Consider the following 21231-nt stretch of genomic DNA (forward strand, 5'->3'; position numbering starts at 1 on the left):
GTGTACCCTGCCTTGTGCCCTGTGCTAGCAGGTACTAAAGACCAGCAGTGAGCCTGCTCCATATGTTGCTCTAGATGACATGGTTGTCATTCACAACTCTGCCTCACCAACACAATATTTTGCTAAACTATTACATGGGATATAAAAATAGAGAAGATAACTAAGGCACAAACAAAGATACTTACCCTTTTAAAAGGTAGACCATGCTTAAAAATCTTCTCAAAGACTCACATACAGTACATCAAAAATGTTATGAGCCAAGGCGAGGCTTGCATTATCAGTTTTAAGTCATGTTGTTTTTCAAATGTGATAATCAAGCAATGTGTTCCAGATGTTATCTCAGCATGATGGCTTACATCGATAATGTTGGATTGAAGCCTTTTCTACATTTTGGCTCATACTGTAGCTAGCACTATGGTGTGGGTTCACTGGAGAAACTGGTGAAACTGTGCTTTTGTTGGCAGAAGGTGGCTAGGATTCTTGATTAGGAACAATGGATTATGAAAGCACTCTCTTTGTCTGTCTCTCTCTGTCAGGCCAGATTCTGATCCAATCTGTTCTCCCACAGGATTCTGAATAATAACCGGATCAGCGTGCTGAGGAATGGATCTTTCTTCGGTCTCTCCGCCCTCGAGAAACTGTGAGTGATCTCTCATCTTTATTTGTGCTGTTGCTCTGAATCTGCCACATTCATAGTCACACATCTGCATTTCCCCTTTGGATAATGAGAAAAATTTAACACTTGGCACAGATAATCACCTAATTTCTACAAGGGATCATGGATAAAGCTGCAATGAAGTCCTAGTTAAATATAAACAATCTGCAAGTTTGTCAAAAGTAAGGTAAGGTCAGCTAGAATAGTTGCTTCATAGATATTTCCGAGAAGGCATTTTGTTCTGCCAGTGTCATACTAAATAAAAAAGACAGAAGACACCATGAATTTAATGACTCAGCAGACCTCCAATCCCAGTGCCAAATACCTGAGAAAAGCATGAAACTGACCCAGCTAAAGTAAACTGCTATTTCATAGTTAAGGTATTTATTTCAATCATTTCAAAGGTAATTATTTCAGTTTGGATATTAAGAGCTGAGTTGAAATGGTACTGAAATCATAAAACTGCAGCTTTCAAGGGTCAGAGTGGAGGATATACAACTGAACAAAACATGAAAATAGTGCACCTGTTGTAAGGCCTAAAAGATGCACTATTTAAAATTTTGGTTCAATTTAACAGGCTTAAATCAGTTTTAAAACCGCCGACCATTAAGTCCTAACGTTGTTCACAAGCCTGTGGAATGGCCCTGATTATGGTTGAGTTGTCCCAAATCCAGAGGAAAAAGAAAGACAGAGACTGGATTAATACCTGGAATAGTTCAGATCCATTCCAGCAGGTAAAGGTGATTTCACTGATGTGACCCACTACTGAACCCTAGTATTGTAGTAACAGGATTTAAAGTATTAAAAAATCTCCAATGAATGGAGTTGATAACAGAGGTTCTGGAGGAAGGTTAGGTCCTAATCTCACACACTTCCGCTCCTGTACGTATATAAATCTCCCACCCAAGACATCTTGGAGCCTGTCTCTCATGCATGGCCTCCTCCTCACCGTCTACACCTACTGGAATCTCCTCTCGACAGTGAGGGAGGGTTTGGGCAGCCTATCGGCAAGCATATCCGATTCGTCTCTCTGTCGCGTTCACCAAGCTGCTGAATTTCCATTTTGTACATTGTGCTTTCCCATTATATAAATCCATTGTTTTCTAGTTGTCATCATGAGTAGGGAAGTTATTTTGCCAGTGGGACGGGTGGGTGAAGCTGTGTGCTGTGTTTGACAATAACAGGTGTAAGACTTGAGCCGTCCCCACTCTGGATAGGAAAACCACCCACACCAGCCATCTAAGCAACCATGGGCGCTGACCAGTCCCCTTTGACCCTGGGGCTGTTTCTGGTTTCTTGTTCGGATGGAGGTGGGGGGGGTTTCGAGAGGGGCGAATCTCCTTTGAGCGTGGCGCCGCGAGCCCGTAGTAAATAGTGTAGCTCCCGGCTCGGCTGGGCTGATGTTATTCCACTGCTGAGTGGGAGGCCTGCCAGGTGGGAGGATGAAAGTGGTGTAACTCCTATCACAGAGTTATGCAGAAAAGATCACGTAATTACATGGTCATCTGTCATTATCAGGCAGGCCCCGCTCAAGCTACAAGATAAGGGGATAATGAGAAGAAGACGTCGGCTTCTGAGGAGAAGCGAACGCCAATAGTCCTGCCTGAATGTTTTTTGATATATATAGTTATTTGCCACGGATATCAACTTGGCAGAATTGCCATAAAATTACCACATAGATCATAGTGCATGCATAAAGTCATTTGATCTCTCCTTGATATTCACACCATCTGTACACTGATTTCAATATTACTATTTCTTTTTGTCTAGCAGAGCACATGCATTGCACTTTGAGCCTTCTCTGGCCTTGTTTATCATTTTCTAACCTTATCCTGCGGTGTGTGTAGGATTTTTACTCATCTAAAGTCATGCGTGTATTTTCAGTTGTTCTGGATAGAGCTATTGGCCAAACTAATAAATAGAGTAAACAATATTAGTATTGATAACAATGTACATTTCAGGAAATGAACAGTTTTTCAATTCGCCTTTTCATTGCCAGCCCATAATTAACTGGAGTCAGTCTGTTGTTTACGTAGCGCATGGGCTGAGAGTGTCAGCATATGTCAGAGATTGATGAGGCACACTGATGGAATCTATAATCAGAAATAGAGACAGGAACTGAAGTCCCCATTCCTTCAGATTCTACAGGTGTCCATCCAGCCACAGAACTCCTGCTTCCCAGTGGTCTTGAAGACCGATGCCAGCTACCTTACAAGTGCAATTTTTGTGGAGAGCCTTGGCTCAGCTCTACTGTATGTCTAGCTCCGTTAACCCCTGACGACACCTCTCTTTACTATTATGAGCTTCAAAAAAGTCTGTCCCTGCACTTAAAGGGAAATCCGTTCCTGAGAAGTAATTCCCTAAGTATTTCCAAGCCAACTGTGTATATTTCTAGTGACTGTGGTTCTCGAATACTGCAAATCTATTTGTCATGGCTTTGGTAGTGGACATGTGCTGTGGTTTTTCTTTGTAAAAACTCTGCAAAGTACAGTGGAATTATGGTAAAAGCAGGGCAGAATATAGACAATATGAAGAAGCATAGCAAAGTAGGAACCAAAGCTAAGCAGAGAAAAAATAATCAGAGGAACAGACAAGGTCAAAAGCACAATGAACTGCAAAGGTACCATGGTAATTTACCATGGTACATGGTTTTAGGGGTAGCTAGGCATGGTAATGAGTATGTGGTGTTGAGACAGATATAGTTAATGTCTGGAGAGAAGTTTACCACAGCCAGATGACCCCTGGGTCCCGGTGAGGTTAAGGGTTGGGGAGAGTGTAACTGGAGCTGCCATGCTCCCATGCTCCGACACCCTGGGCTCTGGTAAACCCTGCAGGGGGGAGAGTGTACAGGGTTCAGATGCCATCAGGGCTTCAGACACAAGCTTGTCTCTCAGCTAGGGGTGTGAGACACAGTTATGCTGACAGACGAGCCATAAACTGCACTGGGGACCAAGGGTATGAAATACAGGGATAAGTCAGTATGAGCATAAGTAGGGCTACTGAAGAGGAGATGCAAAAATTGTTCTTTCTTAACTTAGCTGATCTCAAATCCATCCCCTTTTAGTAGAACTGCTCATTTTTGGTTTGTATATTTGGTTTGAAGGAGCCTCTGTGGTGGTCATAAGTTTCTTGGAGGTCTGCCTTCAAAGGGGGGTTGTGTCCAGAAGCTGATCTCCCTCTGTTTGTACAGCCAATACCATTCTGAGCCAAAGCAACAACACGGATTACATAGAATACCTGTTGTGCCCCCGTGATATGAGCAAGACACAACCTCTATACAGAATAACAGAAAGCCTTGAATCTGGGGCACATTTCTGAGAATCGCATATAACGTCCGGGAAAAAAAAGATGGGAAGTCAGCTCAAGGAAAGCCCAGGCCAGCTGAATTCATTTGCAAGGCTGCTTTGAACAAATAAATAAAGCCAAGGGAAAAAAAAGAAGATGCAATAACTGCAATGTGTCTTAAAGTGACTACCCTTTAGGCACTAACAAGAATGTTTCTTAATTTTAGATTAGGCAACACTAGATCAACATTGGCATGACCTTTAAATTATGCTTCTCAAGTTAAGAAGTAACGCCAGACTACAACATAATAGTCTTTTGTCAGCTTGTGGAAAAACTGTGCTGTAATTGCTTTGCGCCTTTATTTTGGGCATAAACCATGCCTGTACTGTCACAAACACACTTTCAGAGTTTGGAAACTTGCATGGACTTTGACGGATGCCCGGTAGACAAAATGCAGACGAGGCCAACGATAAGGATCTTTTGCAAGTGAGGAGATTCCAATAGAAATCAGATTATTTACTGTGGTAAGTGGTATTCTAGTTCATCACAAAAGATCACAAAAGACAGAAAGAAAATTATGTGTATTCACAAATGCAGTAGGGGCATAACTGACACTTCTTTTTTGCTATTTAAGTGCTATATAAACTTACTATTAACCCTATAAAACTATTACTGTATAAACTATACAATTTTCTGCTACAGCTGTCAGATATCTATGTCAAGTAGTGCAGAACGTCAGTAATCCCTATCATGACCACCCCTTGCACAGTGAATTTGAGCTCCTTCCATCAGAGTGTTGGTGTTGGTGACTACCCAGATTCAAGTGTAATAGAACGAAAATGTACTGTGTTATGTCTTTTACCTACCTGCAAAGCATGTTTCCCATCTGGGACAATAAAAAGAAGTCAGTAAATCTGGGAACAGTGAGCAGTCTCTTCATTGCCACTGCCTGCTCTTACCGCAGCTGTGCCTGGTGTGTGTAACTCATCCCCATCCCTGTGTCCCGGCAGTCAGTGACTCCGGCACTCCGGCAGTGTTTCGCGTGACTGCTTCCCAGGACTTCTCTTCGCCATCAGATATTAACCCCTTCCGGCCCTCTCATCCGATCGCAGGCAGCCCCGGCTCAGGACCCCGCCAAGGCCAGCCTCTTAACTAGCAGAGACCTTAACGAGTTGTGGACAGATCCCAGCGGCCTGTCCAGCTCTGATTTGCGCCGCACTAATGAGAATAATGAGCAGTGGGGCCTGGCTCGTGTCCAGACGGCCTTTACCACTCACTGGGACACGGGACATTGAGGGTACAGGGGCTTTAATTACTGCGCCAGACCTGGAGGGTGTGAAGGGCTACAGGGTCTGTGATGAAGGAGCAGCAGGGGGTGATGTATGAAGTGTACTGTAACTGGGGCTGGTAGAGTCCATCTGTATGTGTGCGTGAAGGGTTTGAATGGCACTATCTGTGAGACTTCTACAGTCTGTGTTTGTATGAGAGAGAGAAGGGCAAGCCTTTGCAAGACTTGATAGATTTGCCTGTCACTCTGCTGCTAAGAATGTAAGAACATGTGGGTTTGCAGCATACATTGGTTCATGAAGCTCATCAAACTTCTTCTTGAAGGAGACTCAGGATTCTAAATATAACGAAGAGCAGCAGTTAGTTTCAGAGCCACCGAATCTCGTTGTGTGACGAAGTGTTACCCAATTCGAGCCGATACCCAGTCAAAATTTGAGAAAATGAGCTTTGTCTGACTCAGACCCAATGATCACCTGCCATCCTCTGCTACATTGATTGCTATCCAAGCAGCTAAGCCATTCCAACATAAAAAACAAAAACTTTATCAAGGAAACAATAAGGAATCACACTGGGCACATTTATCGGCAATGCAGGAACTCAAATGTTTCAGCTAATGTGCCTCAGGGCATTGTGTGGCTCTAATTTGCTTCCCCTGCGCATATCCTGTTGTCATCCTTACTAAAGTAATAACAACAAATTAAGCAGAAGCAGCAGGACAGCGAGGAGCAGGACACATATGTTGAAGTAGGCAAGCAAAGCGAAGGTAACAACTACAGACAGCAGACTTTATAAACATTCTTGAATGTAAAACGTAAGTCTCTTTTTTTTTTTTGCTGATGAAGGTCAGCATTGTTTCCAGCGTAGGTAAGGGAATTACCTTGGCGAGCCTGAGTGTTTCTTTGAGTTCATTTATTTTAAGTCGGCCCCATCACATTATACAGGTCCTGGCAAAATAGTACTGTGGAAATGAGCTGGCTGTACGATTCTACTGGGACCTCAGGAGAAAAAGAAAACAAATCAGTCCTCAGAGGCCTTGGTGAACAGGCTGGAGCCTTCCTTCCTCTAAACGAAACATGATTTTGTGTGATAGCTGAATTGTGACTTTCTGCCGAGAGTGAGTGAGCGATGACTGGGGGAGGTGTGTGTCTTGAGAAGGTGGGGAGGAAGGGGTTAACTTTGTGAGTGTGTGTGTGTGTGTGTGGGGGGGGGGGGGTTGATAGTCTCCAGATGTGTCTGTGAGATAAACTGAAGGAAGGGGAGTGTTTGGATTGTGAGCTCGGCTCAGTCTTGACACGGGGTTAGTGCAACTGCAGGCGCACTTATGTACACACTTGCACACACGCACACTATCTCTCTCACAAGTGAGAAAGAGACCGTTCTCTTCAGCTCCAGACTCTCTTTCTCCTTCCTTCTCCCCTCCTTTCTCTGTTGCTTTTTGCTCCTCTGTTCCTTTGTCACTCTCTATCCCTCGCTCTCATTCCCTTGTTCTGTCTCATGGTTTCCTTTTGCCTGTTCTCTCTCTTAATCCCTCTCCCCACCCCCATTCTCCTCTCTCTCTCTGCACACTTTGCCCATATGTTGGTAAAACGCAATTTCTATTTCTTCCATTTCTACTTCGGGACCCAGTCGCTGATACGTGACAGAACAAATGCTAATGACCCCAAATGTTTTTTTTGTTCTGCTTCCTTGCACTTCTTAAGTACAAGTTGTAGAAAATTGTACAGCTTCAAAGTCGGGATTTGTACTGAACGTTTGGTTGTCTGTGTAGAGAAAGGTGTTGAATATTTGGAGAGCATAGCACTTGATCTGTTTCGCCTGATCCCTTTAAAATCGACCTCTGAAAGATTACGCACAAACACACAAATAAAACACAATCAGGAATGCTGCGTTTTGGCTCTTTGAGAAAACTCAGAAACGGACTATAATTAGCTGGAAAAGCAATGGCCTCTGGTATTTCCTTCTGCTCAGAGAAAAGCTCGGAGCTTTTCAAATCGCTCGTGTGCATCCTGCCTCCCTTGCTGCTGCTGTTGCACTTGGACGGCTCAACCTCCAGCGTGTCTCGGAGCAGCCACTTCCCCCGAATTGCGTGTGTCGATATGTCTTGCGTGTTGCACGACCCTCGCATAGCTCTGAAGCAGTATTTACTGGCTGTAATAGAACACATTTTCGGAACACACGTTTTGGATGTTTTGACTGGTGCTGCGCTTTTTTCTTCATTTCCATATATGTGCCCCAAAAGCAAAACAAACAAAAAAGATGTTTGCTTTAAAATTGACTGGTCTGTGCGTATTTGGGGGAAAGAGATCAGTGTGTATATTTTTATAACTATGCATAGCATTGGCTGAGACCTGCCTATGAAAGCAAACAATTATCCCTTATTCTGAGTAGGTTCAGCAACGTGCTGACTCATGGAATGTTTACACAAGATGGGTATCAGTATACTGTAGCTACACGCGGCTATGCCCCAAATTAAGAACGGTTAGTCAGTCTGTCGCCAGCAGGCTGTGGGTCAGGCACTGCCAGCCTGTTGCAATCAAACCTGGCGTCGCCCAGATGTGCCAGCAGTGCCATGTTGGCAGTGTGTGCCAGCAGGAGCCCCAGAGTTAGGCCATGGCAATCAGGAACCAACTAAATAAACGACAGAAACGTTCAGAGGAGAATTAGTCCAGCCTGCGTGTCAACCGCATTTAACTGTTGTGAAATGTTGTTTTTTGAATAAGAATTAACTGCTGCTGGTGTGCTGATCAGAACATACTGGGACCACTGGTCTAATGGCAGATCACTTTGCATGGCATTCTGTGTTTTTAATCATGCCAGTATTTGAAATGGCACCACTGCATTTGCGTATAAAACAGCATAAGTGGTGTTTGACTATAGGCATCTTAGTACAGTAGTAGTGGTATCCTAGGGCACCTGTGAGAGTATATCTTGGCCTGTGCCACATTGGAGAGGTATCTTTAAGCTAACTGAGCCACTTCTGTCTCACAGAGAAGAGGTCAGGTTAAAAAGTCAAGTACGGCACTTGCACTGACGGTACACATTGAGAAAGTCACAAGTTATCAGTGAGAAAAAAGACTCAATAATTCAATCAGATATTATGTCAAGGACTGAAGAAAAGAGGTTCTGTTGTACCCAGAGCCATGGCTATCTGAGCTAAACTGCCTGGATTAATTCTTGAAGCTAATTCCCTGGAACATTTGAGCACTTTACTGAGCACACTTTAAAGTGTGAAATATGCCAAACAGTCCTTCTCTCATTCTTAAACTTTCTGAGGCACGGCTCGCACACTGATGTTCTGTTAAGTGTACAGTCCTGCTGGACATACACAGACTCTTGGTTGCAGAAGGGAGATACAGTTTGGATTAGGGAATTAATCTGAGGGGACAAAAAACAAAATAATCTATGTTGGGGCAGGAAAGCAGGAAATGGGTAGAAAAACAAGTGAGAATCAGATCCTGGTTTCCTGTTTGGGGGGGAAGAAGGGGGAGAAGCTGTACAGAGCCCCCTTTGTGAGCGAGTGCTGGTGGGAAGGGGTAATTATACAGAACTGATTTTGCTCGCAGCACAACCCTCCCCCTACCAGAACTGAAAAAATAAAAGAGAGGAAACCATAAAAATAAACGAGCGAGAGAAAGGGGGCCCTACACCGGTGCTGCCAATGAGACAGGAAATGACATGCAGCACCAAAATGGGGCTCCACCAGGCTCCACTGGAACAGAGGTGCCAACTCCTCCAAGCCTCCGCAATCATCCCCAAATCACCCTCCCAAAATATCTCCCCTCTCATATTCAGAGTGTGTGAGGGTCCATACGGTGAGGCAGCTCAGGAGAAAATTTGCAAACGGCATGCCCCTTTATGGTTTTAAAAGACCCTTTTAATGGAGTGAAACAGGAAATTCTCGGTTCCCAGTCTTGCGATAATGAGCACTGGCTCAGTATTCTCATGCAGAGCTTCAGCTTCCATCAGACTCCTGCTCTTGGGCTTTAGTGAGGATAAGAGCGCACCCCAGTCACAGCTCTTAATAATGTTTTCAGCCCGTGAAAACAAGTAAACCCCCCCTTGTATATCAGTTTGATCCATCGCTGGTTTTACAAGGTCTGATGGAAGTCACAATTTGCAGCAAGAATATTTCCACAGATCTGTGAACCTAAAATAATAGGAAATACTGGACTTTTCCCCTTCGGCTCATCATGAATGAACTACTTTACATCTAAGCGCTTCGGGACAGCAATCCTACCAGATCTGTCTCTCTGTCCCAGATCATTGCATTGTAATGATGGGGAACGTCTGAAACACTGGTAGCAAATAGTCTTGGTCTGATTCTCAACCTCTCTCCTTCATTCTCTGTTGACTCTTCTCCCCTCCACATTCCCCAGGGGAGTGATAAGAGAGTGGATCTGTGTGCACGGCTGTTAATATTAATTAAGTTAAGCACACAGTGCTCAGATCCTCACAGTTCATGACTTTGTCTGTCAGGAACCCTGTGTGGACAGATGTCATAATGTTATCAACATCTAAACACTTGTGAAGGAACAAGTAAAGGTTTATTCCGTGCTGAAAAGAGAAGAAAAGAAACACAATGTTTCGGCTGTGGAGCATTCTTCGGGTGTGGAAACACTTGTGTTCAGGAAGTAACATCTAAGAGAACGTTTGCTTTCCTTTCACTCAAATTATGTCTATGTCTAGTTTTCCTGCTATGGGCCCACCTGACTCAGGACAAACACTATATATAAAAACACTGGTAGCATACAAGTAACAGTTAGATCTTGTTATTGCATGGGGGAATGGAGCTGGCCTCCCCTCCCCATTGAAGTTTAAAGCATTTACTTTGTGTAAGCAGGGTTGCAATGCACAACTCTGAGAGAAAGTAAAAAGAGCCTCAGATGAGACAACGTCAGGTATTTTTGTAACAGTTGTACCTCATTTCTTCTTCAGCCAGTGCCTGGCAGGACTAACGATAGACGGCACAGTATATGGTACACCCTCCTTTCCTGTGAAAACGGAATGGAAACGTTAAGCATAGATGCCTGCTGATAGATGGGCATGGCTAACAGCAACATCTGCACTTTCTGGATTGGATGTGTCCTCAGGGTACAGTCTATTCTGCCCTCTGGGTGGAGACTGTTAATGCAGCCAAGGTGGGAAATCAGAGTCCAGGTTTTTTTTGAAACGTTGGCCTTCATGCATTATTTCGCTTTTGCTTCTTCATGGCACTTTTAATATTGCAGTGATGCTCTTGATGATCAGTTAGTCATTGAATCTACTGCAATACTCTTGTGTCCTGAAGCATATGTCAGTGGAATCTATCCCATATTGTCCTTATTCTCCATATGTCCTTGTCCCTGTGCACTTCAGGCTATTGTACTCTCTTCTGGGCGAAGTCACTAGACAGCTATGTAGATCTCGGCTCTAGGCACACTTCCAGTCCAGCAGCAGTTAGTCTCCCTGATCCACTGAGATACTGGCTGTGTGCCGAAAGGTATCTATATTTAGAAGAAGTACAATCTCCACTCACTCATCAGTGGGGGATATCCCTGCTATTAGGAGGGTATTTTAAGATGAACAGGCTGAGACACTCCACCAGGTTAGAAGATCACAGAGAGGCCCATGCTGAAGTGTGTGTTCGTCTTTCCTGATCAGAGCAGTTGAAGCCGACAGTGAGTATCTGTCCCTGTGAGGCATGCCTGTTGAGCAACTGTGATTCTGTGGGACTCGGCCAGTGGTCACTCATCAGCGGGAGGAAGCCATAGGCAGGGCGCTGCCTTTCATCACTGTACTAATGAGCCCTGGGACTGTCCAGACAGGAAGTGACTATGTTCCCCCCGTTGCCCTAGCCTACAGACTCTCTGACAAACACCACTCAGTCCTCAAAAGCAGCTTGTGTTGTCTGCAGAGCAGCACGCTGGCACACTGGCACATTTTCTGCAGGTTTGCAAATCTCTTCCTGAGGGCCAAGGCCAGCTCCAGTTCTAAGGGGAATTCACAGCCTGTCTGCGTTTTCATACCTTGTCATCGCATTGTAAAACCTTGATTACTTGACGTTACACTAAAAATACTTGTCCCATTCTTGGATCCAAATCGGAGAAGCACGTTTTACATTGTGCACCATAATTTCACAGGAACTTGAGAACAAAACATCAAGAATTTAGGAAATGTAAAAGTAAGTTAAAAGTGGGACGCATTATTGATGTTCCAGGCAAAAACTAGTCTTGCACACACCTGCATGGTGGCTTCATGCTTTTGCTGTGCTCTTCAGTGCGTGGAAAACATCCCACAGGAAATAAACTGTTTAGATGTGTAATTCATGGCATTAATCTGAATATTTCCATGTCCCTGGCAATATATTTCTTAACCTTTTGATATTCTCTGCCTGTTCCCTGCATTCTAATTCACCTTAAAGGAAACTGTTCCCACAAGCAAGTAGGATTTAAAGATGGGTTTCCAATCTTAAAACAGAAATGAGTGGTAGAAATTGTGGTAACTATCCCTCTTATTTTTCAGGCACATTTTCTTCTCTTGCCACTATGTTAGAGGGACAAATTCTATACCATTGGGAAGCAACCAAGAGACCCCTACCCATTGCTGTGTGTGTTTTCTGACAGGTCCTACAGTGAAGGTAGCAATTTTGATGTAGACAATTTTTTCTGAAGAAGGGATCTCACAGCATATTTTCGGTGTAGTAAGCAGACGTCAGTGCCATTTTACAATTTTACAACTGTAGATACAACTGTAGATAATGAAGGACATTTAAAAAGTTTAAAGAGATCAGTAGATCCGAGTGAAATGATGTAAAGTGGTAGCATACCATTAAGGATGGAGACATGGATAAGGATTAGATTAAAATGGCGATCAGCGTGTGAAATGCAGGTTTGAATCCACTCAAGCCACACCTCAAGCCAATCAAAAGTTTTCCTGTGGGTGTCATTTCCTATAAAGACCTTATCAAGCAGCTTCAATATGCAACCTTCTCCCACCTTCTACGTAGAAATCAACTTTGAGAGACTCATTTATAAAGAGCAGTGAGATAAACACAACCAAAGGAAGATGCAAAAGAAAGTAACTCAAATATTGTTATAAAGTTGGAGTAAACTTTGTTTGAACTGTTCACAAAAATCTACCATGATTCACTGTTTAAGATCTGTGGCGTGCAATAGCTCTTAACTGCAGGGTATCAGATCGGATTCCTGTTGCTTGGCAGTACAGATCATTTACATTTGTCTGTTGACCTTCCCCATTCTTGCTATTCCCACCTGGTCTATAAAATCGTTCCTGGCATTCCAGGGGTTAATTGTCAGGCAGGTGGGAAGGGAGCAGCTGAGCAGTTTAACACATGGGTGTTTCTGTAGAAATCGAGAGGGGTGGACACGGAAGGAAAAGAGGGGGTTAGGGTGCAAATCTGAAATCAGATCTTCAAAGGCTGCTGAATAAATTCATATTCAAGGCTGGGTTGTCTTAAATCAAACTTTTCATTGGTAGAGTTGTCTAAAAAAGACTGTAATAGAGTTCAGCCTTGCAGTCTGTGTTTACTTCCTTCTTCTTTAGATGTGGGCATCCAAGCCTGTCTGTCCTGTTGGCACCTGGGATAACTTTCCAACTTTAACAGCCAGGTCAAGCCCAGCCCAGGTCACAAGTGAACTGATTTTTGCTTTGTCTTGTTCCTGCTTCCTACTGGCTTCCATTTCTTCTCTGGGCTGTGTTGTCCACTTGGGAGTGGACATGAGATCAGAGAGCACCAGCAGGCAAACCGCTGCTGTTCAGTAGTGACATTTCTAAATGTTCTGAAAGTTGCTAAAACTGTGTGCGTGCCTTCTCTTCACATCATTTTAAACTGTTCTGGAATGCAAACTTTTACAAAAGCAACACGTGAAATGAAGAACTTTAAGGTGATATAATACAGGAATAATGCTCAATATTCTTTTATCAGGAATTCAACAATTTTATAACTTATAACTTTAACTTATTATGCCTCTCATGTGTGGTCATGCTCATGATGTAAATTGATTATTTGTTGTCTGTTTGCAGGGATCTGAAGAACAATCTGATCAGCACTATCTTGCCTGGAGCATTTCATGGCCTGACTGAGCTCCGAAAGCTGTGAGTATCAGACGTCTGGTTGCAAAAATAGATATGTAGACCCAGATACAGCTCATACAAATGCTCAGGTGTGTTACATACACTCATACACAATTTACACACACTTTCATGATTCACACTTCATGTGAAAGTAGTCACATTTTTTCTGCTGACTTGAGGATAGCTAAAAGACAAGTTTGAAAATGTTATGGGCTGGTAGTAATGTGCATTAACATTAAGATGTGACTGCCAGTGTTTTTTTGTTATTTTTAATTAATTAAATTAATCTTGAGGTCAATTTTAAACACATTTACCGAACACAAATAAATGCCGAACATTTCAATGAAATGCAATAGATTATACAGTAAGCAAAACAAAAGAGAAATTCTGAAGAATTCAAATGAAATGACAATAGAAAGTCTTTCCTATGTTTTAGGGATCTCTCAAATAATCGGATCGGCTGTCTGGCCCCAGAGATGTTCCAAGGACTCTCCATCCTCACCAAACTGTAAGATATCCTGCAGTACTTTGATTCACCCTAGCTATGGCACAGTGGGGTTTTCCCAATGGGAGATAAGGAACAGAATGAAGGCAGGGTAGGACACTTATGTAGCATCAATCTCTTGGACCTATAATCGACAGCAAGGGCTTGTTGCTTCAGCTGAAGAATCACCAAACTTCATCAACAACTCTGTAAATGGTGAACACAACACCCAGAATCTAAACATCATTATCAGTAACTCAGCCTCAGAGAAGACTTCAGCATCAATCCAAAAATTAATAGAGAACGTAGGTTCTCCAAAACTCAGTAGAGATATACTGTAGATGAACACGCATAGCATGATGAATTTAATGAATTAAAAGCATAGGAAAGCATACAAATGCATAGTAAAATGCAATTTATTGTAGGTAACCTTTAAATGCACTCTAAAGTATTCACAGAACACATGATGACATTAAGCGGGCCCATACTTTGGTTGGAGATGCATTTCTGCTTTGTTTTGTTGTTGACTGTGGCACATTTCTCGGTGTGCATTGGAGAAATACACTGAGTCTCAGAAGACAACAGACACAAACATGCAGTGCATAGGAGCATGTAAAAAACAGCAAGGAGAAGTAATGGGACACCCTAGGGAATGACAGAGTTGCTATTGATAAGTATGACAAATACACAAATTAGCCATGGTAAAGTACAGGTGGAGAAGTGCTAATGATGTTTTGTAGATCGGGTAGAGAACAAGTACTGTAGATTTACACAATAAAACAGTAAAGACAGTAAAGAGAAACAGCAGAAGTGTAAAATGGATTATAATGGGAATAAAGCTTGGAATTGCTAAGAGAGGCAAGGGTGTTAAAGCTCAGGGAAAATCATGCTGGAGTGTCACCAAGAATGGTCATCAGTAAAGAATGACACCAGAAAGTGATGTCTGCCCCTCGGTTTCTAAAAAGAACCTGCAGCTATGTACATGCTATGTTATGGTGAGTGATAAACAATGGTCTTTATAATAGGAGATGCTCAATTCAGTGCGTGTGCATGCTGTGTGTCTCACAGGAATCTGTCAGGCAACATCTTCTCTACTCTGGAGCAGAAGATCTTCCAGGAGCTGCCTTCACTCAAGCTGGTGTAAGTACCTGAAACCCGGTCGTCTGTGTCCAGCACTGTCAACACCAGCACAGGGATTTTATCTGTCTCATTTTCGTTCAGTAATAATTTGATCAGTATGTTTTTTATTACTTTTCAGCTCCTTGTGAACATCTGTGGCTATGTGGTCATACTGTACATGTATTGATTTTCGCTTTGCCGTGTTCCACTACAGTGAACAAATTCAATGCATGTCCTTACAAATAATGCCAATATATCTATGTGTGACTTTTGCTCGCTGTTTTCTTTAAGAAACCTACAGCTAAGAAAATAGTTGATCTCATTTTGCTGCCTTGGAGATATCAGTGATCGTAATTAGAAAACAAGAAACAATGCTAAAAACAGCTTTAAGTCAAGTACAAAGAATAGGAAGATGCTGTCCTTACTGCGCCTAAAAGGCTTGAAGATGTTTTTGCCACCTTTCAGGAGCTTTGACACTGACTTCCTGTTCTGTGACTGCAATCTGCGCTGGGTGCCAGGGTACTTTCGGTCCAGTTCAGCCCGTCTGTCAGAGGAGACGCTCTGCTCCTATCCCAGCAGCCTCCGGGGCAAGCCACTGCGCGGCCTTCGAGAAAATCAGCTCACCTGCGGTGAGTCCGATGGACCTAAATTGGAGAGCAAAAGAGTGGTTTATTATTACTGCTTTCTTGAATGATCCTTGAGAAAATAATGCAAAGGCCTCATGTAATTCACTTCTGGGTTCCCTGTTTCTCTTCGTCTTTCTCACTTTCATCTCTCCCTGTCCCCTGCTTTCTGTCTCCCAACGGTCCTTTTCTCCCACATTTTCACTCTTTACTTCAATTTCTAATCTCATGAATTCAATGTTCACATTGGTCTCCTGACCAGATAAACCTAACTTTGCCAAAAACAAATTTAGCAAATATTAGGCCAAGTAAGGAAACTCACAAAGAAGATAAACAGCTCTTTCTTGGCCCTCAGTTTCCTCTTGTCCCCTGTCCCTTGTAAGATCGTAAGAACAAATACAAACGAGAGGAGGCCATTTGGCCCATCTAGCCTGTTTTGTAGTAAGCAGTTAATTAATTCAAGAGTGTTATCCAGCTTTTTCTTAAAAGACGTTTCACTGTTTATTTTGAAGATATCCACTGCTTTGACTTTATCGATGCTTTTTGGGATTTTGAACACTTGTATTTCGACCCCTCTTCTTCTCTGTTCAAGACTAAAAAGGTTCAGTTCTTTCAGTCTGTCAATATAGGACCTCCTATTAAGCCCTAGAATATATGATAATAATAATTGCTTAAACTTATATAGCGCTTTTCTGGACACTCCACTCAAAGCGCTTTACAGGTAATGAGGACTCCCCTCCACCACCACCAATGTGCAGCATCCACCTGGATGATGCGACGGCAGCCATAGTGCACCACTATGCTCACCACACACCAGCTTTCAGTGGGGAGGAGAGCAGAGTAATGAAGCCAATTCACAGATGGGGATTATTAGGAGGCCATGATTGATAAAGGCCAATGGGAAATTTGCCCAGGACAGTTACACCCCTACTCTTTTCGAGAAACGCCCTGGGATTTTTAATGACCACAGAGAGTCAGGACCTTGGGTTTTACGTCTTACCGGAAGGACGGCACCTTTCAACAGTATGGTGTCCCAGTCAATGTAATGGGGCATGAGGACCCACACTGACCGCAGGGTGAGCGCCCCCTGCTGGCTGCACTAAGACCTCTTCCAGCAGCAACCTTAGTTTTTCCCAGGAGGTCTCCCATCCAGGTACTGACCAGGCTCACACCTGCTGGGCCTCAGTGGGCTGCCAGTTGTGAGTTGCAGAGTGATATGGCTGCTGGCTGGATATCTAGTTGCTCTTCTCTGGTTTGATTCCAGAGCAGCCATATCTTGTTTGTAAACTGTGAGCATAACTGTACATCATATTTAACCTGACTTTGATGTATGATTTAAATTCTACACTTTACGTCAGCCTTTTTATTGCTTACCTTCAGAAGATGTCGATGATGTATCAACATAAACACTCAGGCTTTTTCATAAGTAGCCTCTTCTAGATCAGTGTTTTTCAAAAAATGTCCTCCTTAACTTCAATACAGATGAAATTCCTCTGAACTCCAAAATGCTTTAGAAACATCTGCTTCAAAAACAACTACTTAACAGAGAACAAAACATTAGGGACAGAAGATCAAATGGAAAATCACATATATGTATATTTCTGACTGGATAGCGAAGGCATGTTCTGTAAGCAATGACAATTTAAAACCCAGTTTCCTTTGCCTGACATGAAAGCTGACTACAGCTGGATCCATGTTCTTGGATCAGTGAGTTAACAACCATCAAAACGGGCTGTGTTGCCTCCTCTTGTTAATGACCTTTACCATGTTTTCTCTCTTTCAGGTGGTCCCCTGGAGTTACACACCCTCTCTCTCCTGCCCTCCCTGCGTCAGGTGGTATTCAAGGGGGACAGACTGCCCTTTCAGTGTACCGCCGCCCTGCTGGACAGAACCACCTCCCTGCACTGGCGCCACAACGGCCAGCCTGTGACCTCCACCCCTGAGGAAGGCATCCAGCTGGAGGACAGCATACTGCATGACTGCACCCTCATCACCAGGTATTCGCGGTCCACCCCTACACCCTGAGCCCAGAGCTCATCTTGCCTTCATCTTTTTCATCTCTTTCTTGGGGCATTCCAATTGTTTTTCAATTTGGGGTCTTAATATGGTGCCTGGGGGTGTCTTTGGCGATATTTCTGTTTAAAATAGGGCCGACATAATCCAATCCTTGGGGAACTGTAATTTTTTATTTTAAAAAAACATTTTTTTTTCCCTAAACACTGCCCTACACCGATCTGGAATGGCCAATTATTAAGCATGCCAGCTTAGTAAGACTTAGTAATACCTGCACAGGAGAAGAATCTTTTTTTCTGAAATGCACCCTTATTTAGCCGCCCACCTTTTTCAGACTTCAAAACCCACATCCCCTGCATGAGAGTGAGTACCGAGAGAAAGAGCAATGCTGCTCTCCCTGCAGAGAGGAACACTGCAAGTGCACAGATTCCCAGATTCCCGACAAGCTACAGGACATCACTGCCACACAGCAGCTGAGCGCACCCTGGCCAGCTCAGGCTGTCTGTGCTTTGTCAGTACTGCATTCTAAACAGACCACTCGGGGATCTTCAAAGGAATTAATCCTGACCTTTAAAGAACAGAAGCATTTTTGTTTTCATGGATTACAATATAATAATAATAATTGCTTACACTTATATAGCGCTTTTCTGGACACTCATTTTCTGGACACTCCTTACATTACCTGTAAAGCGCTTTACAGGTAATGGGGATCCCCTCCACCACCACCAAAGTGCAGCATCCACCTGGATGATGCGACGGCAGCCATAGTGCGCCAGAACGCTCACCACACATCAGCTATCAGTGGGGAGGAGAGCAGAGTAATGACGCCAATTCATAGAGGGGGATTGTTAGGAGGCCATGATTGATAAAGGCCAATGGGAAATTTGACCAGGATGCCAGGGTTACACCCCTACTCTTTTCGAGAAACGCCCTGGGATTTTTAATGACCACAGAGAGTCAGGACCTCGGTTTTACGTCTCATCCGAAGGACGGCACCTGTTTACAGTATAGTGTCCCCGTCACTATACTGGGGCATTAGGACCCACATGGACCGCAGGGTGAGCGCCCCCTTCTGGCTGCACTAAGACCTCTTCCAGCAGCAACCTTAGTTTTTCCCAGGAGGTCTCCCATCCAGGTACTGACCAGGCTCACACCTGCTTAGCTTCAGTGGGTTACTAGTTGTGAGTTGCAGGGTGATATGGCTGCTGGCAATATGTATTCGGGGAAGTGATTGATTGAATACGTTTGTGAATTTCCTTTTTTGGGAAAGCTTCCATGCCTATAATTATTCTCAAGATTACTAAAGTAACCAATGAGATTGGGCCATAAACACGATGTTAACATGATGTTTATCAATGATAATAAATAATGCGACTATGGTCTGTGTTGATGATAGTTTCCTCATTACAGCGACTAATGGCGTTCGCTACAATTAAAAATCAAAAGAGGGTGTGTTGGGATACAGTGTCATTATGGCTACACAGGAAATGACTTCAGCATTACGTAATGAAAATGTTCTGAGCTACCTTGGCATTAGTCAGTGAAAAACTCTCGAAAGTCTAATTGCTGCTGTGATGACTGAGGGAGGTGTTTGGACTGCCCGGCAGCGAGCTGATCCTGTGGAACATACATGTGGAAGCCAGCGGAGAGTGGGAGTGCGTGGTGTCCACGGGCCGCGGCGACGCCTCTCGCAGCGTGGAGATCGTGGTGCTGGAGAACGGCGCCTCCTTCTGCCCGGAGGAGAAAGTCACCAACAATCGGGGAGAATTCAAGTAAGACAGACAACTCAAGAGCACAGAGGGCATTTCAGGAGGCCGGAGCAGGAAACTGCGGGCCAGTTGCGTATGATCGATAATTCCACACTGGAAAGACAGAGCGTAACGCACAGTCTGTCAGCTGTCAGGGAATCCACACACAAACAATAGTCATCACAAGAGCCAAGCGCCTGAAGAAGGTTCCCCTTCTGAAACTGTGTGTTGTGTGTTTTACTCTTTCCTACTACTTTACTATGTGGAATTATTCCCTACTTGGTCCTTTGCAGTGTATTTCTCTAATTATTGATATTGTTCTTATCATTAGTAGCATTGTGTATTCTTCTGAGTAGTGCATTCCTTTAAGGGTATGATCATCAATGTATGCGAGCAGAAAATTGAAAGTCACAGGAAATCTGTAAGTTAATACGATACAAATGCATGGGCTTACATACTGTAGTGCAAAATACATCAGGCAGTGCAATAGAAAATGACAGAGTATTAATGTAATAGGATATTAATTGTGAATAAGCAACCACGATATTATGGTTATTAGGAGAATACCTGATGTATATTATATTGTATATACTGTATTAATTTCCCAGATGGCCAAAGACACTTGCTGGCATCACATCCTATCAATACTGCCTGCAGTACCCCTACCCAGCCATCACCATCAATGGGGGCGTTGAGCAGAAGAGGGCCTCACGGCACTGCAACCGACTGGGGCGCTGGGAAGAAGGCGACTACTCGCAGTGCCTGTACAAAAACGACATTACCCGGGTCCTCCATACCTTTGTCCTGGTCAGTACCTGAAGAAACAGAAACCCAGGCGTTGTGGTAACACTCAAGTTCAGACATCCATCACAGGCAAACAGCAATCGGCATGTTATTAGCTAAGCTATTAATAATCATAGAGTGTTTTTTTGTAAAGTTGTTTGTCTTTGCGTTGTCAGAATTATAGACCCCCTCTGCTTTCCAGGTTAAATAGCAATGTCAGAGTGTGTAAATGTCTAGGCCTGAACAAAACGGAGGAGTGCTGTTGAGTCTGTGCCCTGTGTTAGGGGATGGGAGTATTTGGAGTGGTCTGGAGGCTATTGTGAGAGAGTTGGTGAAGTACTTTTTCTGAGAGGAATTAGTTTGGAGAGCCAGTGTATTTCTTAAGCCTTGTGCTGAATGTTTCAGGTGACAGGTCAAGTGAATATATTGTAGTTTGTTGTGGTTTCGCTTTGATTTGCACCGTCTCTGCACTGTGACTCTATTCTCCATTTCACTGTTTGTTTGCAGTTCTGCTTTTGTTTTGGGAATTTGTGGATGAAATTTGGGTCTTTTTGTGAGTTTTCCTTGCAAACAAACTGCCCTTTTTGTTTCAACCTTGTTTTTGGGACTCGTGGTGCCAAAAAAATACACAGAAGATATGAATGTTATCTTTCACGTTTTTTTTTACTATAATATAAAAATGATAAATCAGTATGTGTTACACCCTTGCTTGTTATCTGTAATGCCACATAGATTGCTTATACACTGCTGTAACTAGTGTGCATTTTCAGTGGTTTTAGTCGATGTATAAAACTGTTTTTGATTGTCCTATTAACCACCGCTCTTTGTTGTGCGTATGATGTAAATGAAAGATAACCTCTCCTATACCTCTGGTCTCCAGATGCCCATCAATGCCTCTAATGCCCTGACACTGGCACACCAGCTGCGTACATACACTGCGGAGGCCTCTGGTTTCACTGACACAGTGGATGTGCTGTACGTGGCCCAGATGATGGAGAAATTCATGGAGTACGTCGGGCAGATCAGAGAGGTGAGAGAGCCTAGGGGCTTCAGAGACTGCACTGTCCTGAGCAGTAGGCATGGGGCCGTGATCTTTTCCTGCAAAGAGACGTGATCTAAAACAAGAGATCCCACGAGAATGTAAGAACATGTACAGATGAT

The 21231-nt window shown here is 43.5% G+C and overlaps 1 protein-coding gene across 1 annotated transcript in view; it reads left to right on the plus strand.

The window, feature by feature from the left end:
• adgra2 (adhesion G protein-coupled receptor A2) overlaps window positions 1–21231 on the plus strand; it is a 57108-nt gene that overhangs the window by 23942 nt on the left and 11935 nt on the right. The window contains exons 2-10 of the mRNA XM_088624076.1: window positions 569–640; window positions 13250–13321; window positions 13737–13808; window positions 14853–14924; window positions 15369–15532; window positions 17310–17523; window positions 19147–19311; window positions 19896–20094; window positions 20951–21100. Coding sequence (XP_088480202.1) covers window positions 569–640; window positions 13250–13321; window positions 13737–13808; window positions 14853–14924; window positions 15369–15532; window positions 17310–17523; window positions 19147–19311; window positions 19896–20094; window positions 20951–21100 — 1180 coding nt within the window. The remainder of the gene's footprint in view (window positions 1–568; window positions 641–13249; window positions 13322–13736; window positions 13809–14852; window positions 14925–15368; window positions 15533–17309; window positions 17524–19146; window positions 19312–19895; window positions 20095–20950; window positions 21101–21231) is intronic.

This window comes from Lepisosteus platostomus, chromosome 3 (assembly GCF_059453375.1).
Source record: "Lepisosteus platostomus isolate fLepPlt1 chromosome 3, fLepPlt1.hap1, whole genome shotgun sequence".
In the NCBI taxonomy this organism is placed as follows: Eukaryota; Metazoa; Chordata; class Actinopteri; order Semionotiformes; family Lepisosteidae; genus Lepisosteus; species Lepisosteus platostomus.